This window comes from Porites lutea, chromosome 8 (assembly GCF_958299795.1).
Source record: "Porites lutea chromosome 8, jaPorLute2.1, whole genome shotgun sequence".
In the NCBI taxonomy this organism is placed as follows: Eukaryota; Metazoa; Cnidaria; class Anthozoa; order Scleractinia; family Poritidae; genus Porites; species Porites lutea.
Genome location: NC_133208.1, coordinates 10,899,432 through 10,909,272, shown reverse-complemented (window position 1 = coordinate 10,909,272; position 9,841 = coordinate 10,899,432). Strand labels below are relative to the sequence as shown.

Sequence of the window (9,841 nt, the reverse complement as noted above, 5' to 3'; positions counted from 1 at the left end):
AAGACAAAGAAATTTGTTAATTAAAATTGTGTGTTTTATTTGTATTTTGTTACAATGAAAAGCAAGGAGGTACTGCATCGCAAAGAGCGAAGAAAAAAGAGCTTTAATAGTATTATTTACAGACACTGTACAAAAGTTATCCTAAAATAAGCCTGCTGAATGGACAGGATTCAATAACAAAGGTTTACCAACTGAACTGTTTAAAATTTAACATGTGACAAGTGTAAACATTTTGAATAAAAAAAGTATTTTATTACACATGGTCTTTAGTTACTAACCTAGGTCTTCTGTAGCTGAGTTAATCAGTTGGGTGAGAAACTGATATGTCATTGACCAAATTGAGCAAAAGGGAGTGACTCAGACGGCCATATGAACTGAAGTCATCACTGTCTTCAAACCTTCTTCTGACCCATGTTTTTTTCCAAAATTAATCATGTAAAGTCTCAATGAAACTTGATTTCTTTTGGGTCGCATTTTATGTAGTTTACATAGCAGCTACATAAACAGCTAGAGAAAGCTGCTTCAAGTGTTATTTATTAAACACTTAAGTATGGTTAACTGTTTCTTATGTTCAGGCCATCCTTTTAGGGTTGTAACTCTCCTAGATAAATTTTCTTGTCACTTCCACAAGACATCACTATAGGTAAACAAAAAAACACACAGTTAATAGTAATTCTTTGAAACAGTGATTGTAAGCTTCCTTTTAACGAATAAAAGGATTACAAGTTTCAAGAATTTTGCAAATTTATAAATTGCTTACAAATTAAATTCCTGTATATACTCACAAATTAGTTCATTTGGGTGAAAGTCAACATCGTTTACTGATCCATCATGTCCTGGTAGTTTGTACAAAATTCTTCTGGAGTTTGTATCCCAAACATAAACAAACCTACAACAAGAAGTATTCAAGTGAGAAAGAAGGTGGGGTGATTTTTGTTGCACACTACCTTTTATTGTGACTAAAGCCCCAGCCAAAGCAATGATGCCTACATAACATTTCCTCTAACAAGTTAAACTCATTTGGGGCTCATCTTGCATGATGTTGAACTACGTTGGACAAAGTTTGACTACCATCACCCATCACCTTCAACATTTTTCCTCCTTGTTCAACATTGTTGAATATTCACATGTATTAAGCTGGGTTATGAGTATCTGTATCCTTGGGAATTATTTATTATTCTCATTCATTATTTTAAAAATACCAGAAAAACCAAGCAAGGCTGAAGCACATTGCTGGGATTTCCATTAACAACAAGCTGTCAAGCTAAATATCACAAAATGCAATGTGCCCACACTCTTAAATGAAATTTCTGAGTAAACATGTGCGTCAAAAATCAAGTAAGCCCCAAGAAAACTTTTACTTGCCCAGGCCTATAAGGTCAACTATTTGTCAAGAGAATCAGAGACACGCAAATACTGGTAGGCCAATTTTCCAAGTTCTAAAAACCTCACTTTGAAAATGAGGCCAAGGGCAAAATGTTTCTTGTGACACTTACCTATCAGCGGAACCTGATGAGATCATCAGTCCATCAGGTGACCAAGAACACTTAATCAAATTCTACATTCCAAGAGATAAAAATTAAAAAAAATGTTTTCCATTGGTTAAAGAATCATTGAAGCTATTATTGTTATTGAACAAATGGAAAGTAGATTTCTGAACCTTAAGCAGGGGTTTCAATAACAACTGAAGTAGCCAGCAGGTTTGAACAAGGTAACTGACTGTATCAAAAAGGAGCATTTAAAACCCATCTTCTTACGGGAGTCTGGGGGCATGCCCCCAGAAAATTTTGAAATTTTTGGAAGCCCTAAAATGTGATTTTCAGGGTTCTGGGCACTAATTTGAGTTAAAAAGATTAAAGGAAGATTTCTTATCAACAGGTTACAGCAGTGTTTAATTTTGTCTAATTTTATTGTTTATTTTTTATTTTCAATGCTGATCACTTTTGATTTACAAAATAATGGCAGTTTGTATATTGAACATGCAGCATATGTCCTAATGAATATGAACAGAATCACTATGAGTAGTGTGTAGCATACTGCACTTCATGCAAAAGTTACATCTTGTCAAAAGGTGAATGGTTTCTTTTTTTACTTTTATGACTGCTTTACTTAAAGTATTGTATCTTTCTTTAATTTAATACTTCTTTCCCAGCTTCAATTCCAGGGGGGAAAGTAGCTCACCTCTCCCGTGCAAAGTAGCTGATGCATTTCTTTGGATCATTGCCAAAGCTTATTGACACCCTTGCTAGAGAATACAGTAATTAAACTAAACGTTTTTAGCATCAGCACTGCCGTATTCGTTTGCGAATGTGCTAAGAAGCTGTATGCATATATACACTCCTCTGTAGCCGATACAGTTTGCACTGAGAACAAAAGATTTTGGAACAGTCTTGCACTACACAAACCTGCACTTAAGAGAATAACAAATCAATATTGTATTTCAAAGGATGCTATTTAAACACAGGAGGTGTTGTAGGTTAAGTGTGCAGATGTATTTCCGGTAGTCACTTCTTTCCACCTGGGTGGAGAGAAATAATGTCTGGAAGTATGTCTGCGCTCACAGGCTAAGAGTTTTGACTTTAGTTTAAGTTTGGTATTGAATAAAGGCACAGAAATACGGGCAACAAAAAACGTGCAACTTTTCTTGCAACATTGCTGCAAAACAAGTTGAATAGCGATGTTGCGCACTTTACCACCCTCGTTCAAACCTGTTAACAACCTGATTTGTTGCAAGACAGGTTTGACGTGGATGGTAAAATGCATAACATCGCTATTCAACTCATTTTGCGGCAATGTTGCAAGACAAGTTGCATGTTTTTTGTTGCCTGTTTTTCCCTACCTTAAGAAGCTGCTTTACCTTTTCAAAGTTGTGTTGAGCACCAGTAAACACCTTCAGGCATCTTTCCAGGGGAGCAAAAGGACGGATGTCCCACATACGAACTACACAAAACAAAGCAAATTGATAAATTACAAAACAATTATATTTTGAGGAAAATAGAGAAAAGAGAGACGATAAAAAAGCTGTAAAACCTGGCCCAAGCCAGCTAATAATTGCTGCTGTCTTTCTGAAGAAGGCATCTACCACTATAGAGTGGACAGTTAGGAATAAAAATTAATGTAGGTAACATGATTTTTGAAAAGGAATGTCTTTTTTTTTTTTAAATATATTTGTTTCATAATTTGACTGGTACTAACCTGTGTTGTCCATTGCATTTGAAAGTATGAAGGAGCCATCAGGACTGAGTCGAAGACAAGTAACTGTGTCAGTGTGCCCAGACATCTTATACAAAACATCATTTTTCCTAAGATCCCACACCTCAAGAGAAAAGTCCCATTTTTGTTAGAAATCATGGATTAATAGGGTGTGCCAAAACCTATGCTTGATTGTCTGGGACAGGTAGAAATTTATTTAGGATATGTAAACCTTTGACATAACTTGTCCGACGTGAGACAAGCACATTTTTAATTAGGAAAAATAAAGAAACTGTTGAAAATTGTCTTGAAATTACGGTAGAATTAAAATTCATCTTATAGGTCATAAAAGCAAACATCATACTTGACAAAATAAAGTTAAATAATCCTTTTAACTTCTCCATTCCACAGTCATTTCATTTGTTTTTACGAGCTCCATTTTAGGTTTAAGTCAAAAACATTTACAAGGGTAATAATGAGATTTTAAAAAACATTAAATCCTCGATTGCTTTTGAGTTTCAAGCTAAACTTTTTGTACAAGAACTCTTGGGATTTAATATAGTGCTTGTTCGAAGGACTAGTGGATAGCAAAATTTTGCTCTTACTCTGATTAAGAGTTGTCAAGACCAAAATTTGGAAGGTGCAATGTAATGTTATTTGAAGGAGCGCCTGCAAACAACCTTGGAGTAAAATTCTCTCCAGGGGCCTGTTCCTTTAAGTCCCAGTAATCACTGGACCAAAAAAGTTGTTTTGTTTACATTCAAATCATTGCTGTAGTTTTGCAGATAATATGATAACACTATAAGTTACTAACAAGACAAAATAGACTGCTATGTTAGCTAGGACCCAAGTTAAAGGTAGTAAAAAGGTCCTTATTTTATGTTGGTAACTTGTAACAGTACTCCATAGACTAAAACCCCTGAGGTCAGCAGTACATTCATTTTATTCCATCTCTCCACCACTGCTCAATTTTACAGGTATTTAAAGCTAATTGTTACATGGAGACAATAAAAAGTCAAAACAAGGAGGTCAAACCTGAACATCACACTCTCTGCATCTCCACATGAAAGGCTGTGCACTAACTCCTTAGAATTTTAAGATTTTGATTTTTATATTTAGCTTTGGGTCTGAAAAATTGCCAGGACTTTTGAGAAACTGGCCCTTAGCTTTATAAGCAAATAATAATTAATTAATAATTATTAGCAGGAATCATTACCTTAATCTCATTATCAATTCCACCAGAAAGAATCTGATCACTTGTGTCATTGAATGATACTGCTGTTACCTGTATTAAAATGTAACACATGTAAAAAAAAATGCTGTATTCTGACTCTGTTATTCCTAACACAAGATATTCAATGTGAAAACCTTTATTTAGAAAGCGTCAGTCAGTCATCTGATGTAGATGATAAATCAAAGATATCCTTCTAGCAAAGTACTAATAGTGTTCTATAAAGCTAGAACGTGTACCATGCCAGATAAACCACAAAAAACCACCTTAGAGAAGTGACCAAAAAAAGGTGCGGAAATTCTGTAGGAATGTATTCCCCTACTAATGCAGTGGCACGTAAAACGCCCATGGAAAGGGATCAAGGAAAATAAATTACAATGTTACATAGACTACTCCAAAATTATACTAATGGAAAAGGGCGCGGGTCTAAATAGCTAAATTCGTAAACTATATACTGAAATAAGAAACATTATTTCAAAACATACAGATCTGAAGATGTAACAAAATAAAATATAGAAAAGGAAAACTTGCAAAACAAAACGAAAACCATTAGAAGGACTGAGCTGATGTAGAATGGCACAAGTTTCGTGCCAAAACCACAAATAGCCTGATACCATCCCAGGAACACCAGTGTGCCTCTATACCATGCCGTCAGTATATTAATTTCTGACTAATTTGTTCCCATGTCTCTCAATCGTCAGGAATTACATTTTTTAGATAAGCTTTAGATATTTTTACATAAGTTTTTTAAAAAGCTTTAAAGCAGCATGGTACAGTACATACATGATCTTCACAACTTACTTGATAAATGTTTTGGAACGTTTGGGCACATCCCCTTTTACGTGTATCCCACAACTGAAATATTAATAAAAATCAAACCTTTTCAATCTGAAACATATCTGTTCAGTGCTTGAAATACATGCCATCTAAGTGATAGGGTTTTTCGCTAACCAGAGCAAGAAAGCCAAACTACTATTAACACTAAATTGTCCTCGCTAGTCCCAATTTCAAATCCTTGGCCAAAATTGTAAAATAGCCAACTGGATTGTCCTCTACCAGATGGGATTCTTAACCTTGTTATGTTCCATTTGAATGTTTCATTATCTCTAAAAAGCCCCAAAAGAGGAGAAGATAATTATTATAAGTATAAATATCAAGAAATTTTTCATCCTGTTTCAAAGTACTAGAATATGGAATTCTTTTCCGAACAACATCCAAGACGCCCCAATGTTTAACGTATTTAAGGGACTGACAAAACAATTTTTAAGGGTCTGCAGACAGGATACAGGTTAAATATCTGATTACCTATATGTCTACATGTATATTTGTTCAGTATACATGCTTATATCCTTATACACGTCTTTTCTCTTTTACTTTGAATGCTGTCCAGTATTTAAATTGCCAGTGGGGGGAAATCTCTATTTTCTTATAAGTGTGTTTGCTTCTCAGAGATTTCCCCGCCACAGTCTTCTTCCCAGCTGTTTACTAATTTTAATCTAATGTTATTGATCAATTTATTTATGCTTTTACTACTACTTGAGACTCTAATTTATCTTGCGTGGTAAAATAATAACAATAAAAAAGTAAGAATTTTATTATTATTCTCAATTATCATTAGACCCAATTATTTTTATCTACAACATAACCACACCTAATGTACATGCATGAAGCCTGAATTTCAGACATTCCTTGGAGTTGCATACTCCTCTCAGGGGAGTCGAGGGAAAGTCTGAAATGCAGGCAACACTTAATGCAGATTGGTAAAATTAATTTTTGGCGAATAAACAAGAAAAGAGTATTTGAGACTATGTGGTAATATTAGGAGCTTTTCTCTACTAAACATACCTTTACTGTGCAATCATCAGCACCACTAACAATATACTGTGGGCCTCGTCTTGAAGGAAAACAGCTATTCACAAATGAGCTATGACCTTTTAGCTTTTTTATTCTTGTTCCTGTTTCAAAATCCCAGATTCCTAAAGTCTTGTCAGTGGAAGCTGTAAACATGGTACTGAAAAAAACAAAAAACAAAAGTTACATAAATTCTTAATGTTTTGATGACAGAAAGCCAACTGAGAAGGGCTCAAGGCAAAAACATCTCCTGGTCATCTTATCTCCTTTTTGGAGGGGATGTTTTTTGATTGAGACCTTCCAACTAAAAATATCTCTGCCATACAATAATACTACCGAGTTCAGCCACTGTGCTTAAAATTTGGCTTAATCCTGGCTAAGACTTAACCATCTTTCGAGGAACCAGGCCCCTGGGTGTGTTATTTCTGAAAAACAAGTTCTAAGTTCCTTGGTACTAGTGTACTTGTTAGTCTCACTTGCGTAAGCAGCGAGACTCATAATCTGCAAGCTGTTTAAATTCCTCGTATTTATGACACAAAAGGGGGTCATCATGCCAGGCGTTCCTAGCGGAGACTGTGGAAACTGGGAATAAGAATCATTGCGTGACTGAAGCCACCCATGTTTTGCGAAGAAAGCTTACACACAACTGTAGGAAAGATTAAAGTGGAGCTTTTCCGAAACGTGTCGGTCCACAAATTCTATCGATTGAAAGTGTTGATTACTTTGGAACAAGTGAACACTACTGAGAGGTAAAAAAAAATAAGAATCTTAATTAGAAAAACTGCAATGGTCGGGTGTTGTAAACTTTCACCTTATGCAAATGGGTCTTGTGATAAGCATGCGGTTTTTTTTTGGCAGTGATTGAAAGGACGTGCCATGTAAATCACTTTTTTGATCTCTGATGATGATGTAATTTCTCTGGCGAGGCCCTTAAATTTTTTATTAATACACTCGTATAGCCTGTGGCCGCAGATGTCGTTTTGATTGTCGCTAACACGCATACTAAATCAATTCAGAAACAAAAAAAGTAAATATCCTGAAGAATACTCAACGTCGATAAAGTAGGAAGTAAAAGACCTTTAGCGAGTAAATCCTGTTTCATGTAGAATTAATCGCCTCCTTATCGTGTGGTTCCAGAAAATATCCAAACCCCGTCCATGGAGAGAATTGGAAATTCCGAGGGGGTGGGGTGGTCAGAGCCCCAGAAAATTCCAAAGAGGAGGAGGTTGGATGATAAAAACCACTTTCCAAGGGGTTTATTTCGAACTCAGTACTAAAATTACTACTTACTGATCTGGTAGATCATTTTGGAGACATAAATAAGTTTAACTATATCATTTATGATTGTTTTTCCATCTAAACCAGGTTTTCTTTCTTCCAAAAGCATTATGTATGCAAATCCAAAGGAATAAGGACCCTGTTAGGCCAACAAAAACTCGACTTGAGGGGTCTTTGTCTTACTTTTTGAAACTTCTGGGGGGGGTGTGGGGGTCATCAGTTCCTTACAAATATAGAAAATCCAGGGAGGTGGGGGGGGGGCTCCTAAGTGAAATTCTCTCCGTGGTGAGGTATAGATATTTCCTGGAACCACACATTTCTCGATCTAATCTCCAAGCAAGCAAGACTGAACGCCGCTGTTAGAGCGTTCCTGTTATAGAAAGGGCAGATTTAGCAAAGACAACATAACAACAGTGACAAAGGTGAGTGCAAATTTAAAAGCCAACTTGACCAATGACCAAGGCACAGTGGCATCATAGAGTGCCAGAAGTCATGCTCAGTCCTTTCTACATGCTCTTGCATATTTCTCACTTTATATTGGGTAGTCTTTTCTCAACCTGACATATATAATAACTCTAAGAAAAACAGAAATGACCCTTCTCTATCAAAGTCTAACATAAATTCGCAGCCATTTTTGAAGGACTTTTCAAGGACTTTTAAAGCACCACAGTTGATTTTCAAGGACCACCTACCAGGAAAGTACACTGTAATTTCACACATTGTAAAAAAATGCACATTCTCAGTCCATTCTAACAGGTCTGTAGGGTTTAAACTGTTTCCTCCACTAACTTCTCTACATTTTTCAGTCCACTTGTTTTAAATTAAGAGTTAATTCTTGCATGAAACGAACAATACTTTACGTAAATCACTTATATTCTGTCTTGGACAACCAAAAAGCATTAACAAACACTTTCCAGGCCACCACATTCAAAGTTGAAGAAAATTCAAGGACTTATCAAGTACTTGCATAGAAATTTAAAGACTTTTCAAGGAAAAATGAAATTCAAAGACTTTTCAAGACTGTGCAAACCCTGCTTTTTCTTATTTTCAATACATGGTAAAGTAAAGAAAAATATGCAGGAATTTTTTGTCGTGGATTTTCAAGGCTATACTCCACGAAAAACTGAAAGGAGCCCAGTGCTCTGAGCCTGTGAAATACAGGGTGCCCAGCACAAGATTTCCATGGAAAAAGCTAATGATTTCTTAGTTGGCTAAGAACAAAAGTAAGGCAACAGGGGTAACTGGGCACTGCTATGGTACAGCCCTGATAATTTTTGAAAATGTATCGTTTCTTAATAAAAACAGCTTGAACAATTAAATTACCTTCCATCCAAGGAGAAATGCAACTCCATTACTGCACCAGTATGACCTTTAAGGACAGCAAAATTCTCACAGTCGCCATACACATTCCAAAGATCTGAAAAGTAGGATTAAATTAAGAAAGGGTTCAACTACAGAATTCAGGTTGACCTATTCTCATTTCATTAAAAATAATAAAAAAGCATCTATATATAGGAGAATGGCTCGCTCTTCTAAGCCTTCTAGAAAGGTGGAAATCGTGGTCTAGTATTCTGTAATTGCTCCTAAAAAAGTTTACCAAATATTGTCAGAATCAAGGGTCAAAACTTGTGACTTATGTAAGTAAGTGTCTGATGAGCTTGATAGCTAAGGTCGGTAAAGAAAAGGGCGACTGCAAGAACTTACAAATAAGTCGATCAAACCCTGCTGAAGCTAATGTTTCCCCTGAGGGATGAAATGTCGTCGTAAAAACCTCTCCCTGAAATAAACACAAATATCATGTTTAAAATCACGTTATATGTATCTTCTTTAATTTGCCATCAGGAATTACAGCTCATTAAGCTTGAACTGATGTACATCATCATGCCTGCGAAACTCCAATAAAATAGAAGTGAGCTATCAATAATCAACAAATTTGACCAAACAAACCTCATGTCCACTGAGCAGCATTATAGGAGCTTCGAGACTGGATGTTCTTTGTGGAAGCTATCAAAGTAAATCACGCATGTGAGCTTTCACACCACGTGTAAACAACTTCGCAACATTGCAACAAAGAATAATCACAACATATATTTACACATACCGCTTGTATGGCTCCTCCTTGACCTGTAAGAGCAATCTGATTCTGTTTTGGCTTCTTTACAGGAACAAGAGCGCCACTATTTTCGCCGGCAAATTTTCGTTTAGACGCCATCTTTGAAAATCAGCTCAAGATATCGCGGGCTCGCAAACGCATGCGAGCCGTACTTGATACGTTGTGTAGGATCACTA

At 36.0% G+C, this 9,841-nt stretch overlaps 1 protein-coding gene across 2 annotated transcripts; it reads right to left on the bottom strand.

Moving 5' to 3' along the window:
• Positions 1 to 12: 12 nt before the first annotated feature.
• On the bottom strand, positions 13 to 9,811 carry LOC140947142 (U5 small nuclear ribonucleoprotein 40 kDa protein-like). 2 transcript variants are annotated; one of them, XM_073396232.1, is made up of 12 exons: positions 9,654 to 9,811; positions 9,500 to 9,556; positions 9,257 to 9,329; positions 8,876 to 8,969; positions 6,269 to 6,434; positions 5,225 to 5,278; positions 4,409 to 4,477; positions 3,196 to 3,316; positions 2,858 to 2,940; positions 1,497 to 1,558; positions 786 to 889; positions 13 to 637 (listed from the first exon to the last, which is right to left on the bottom strand). In XM_073396232.1, exons 1-12 carry the CDS (start codon positions 9,762 to 9,764, stop codon positions 585 to 587), a joined length of 1,047 nt encoding a protein of 348 aa, XP_073252333.1. In that variant the 5' UTR covers positions 9,765 to 9,811; the 3' UTR covers positions 13 to 584. The 2 variants fall into 2 exon arrangements, with proteins under 2 accessions (XP_073252333.1, XP_073252334.1); XM_073396233.1 differs by lacking the exon at positions 5,225 to 5,278.
• Positions 9,812 to 9,841: the final 30 nt, after the last annotated feature.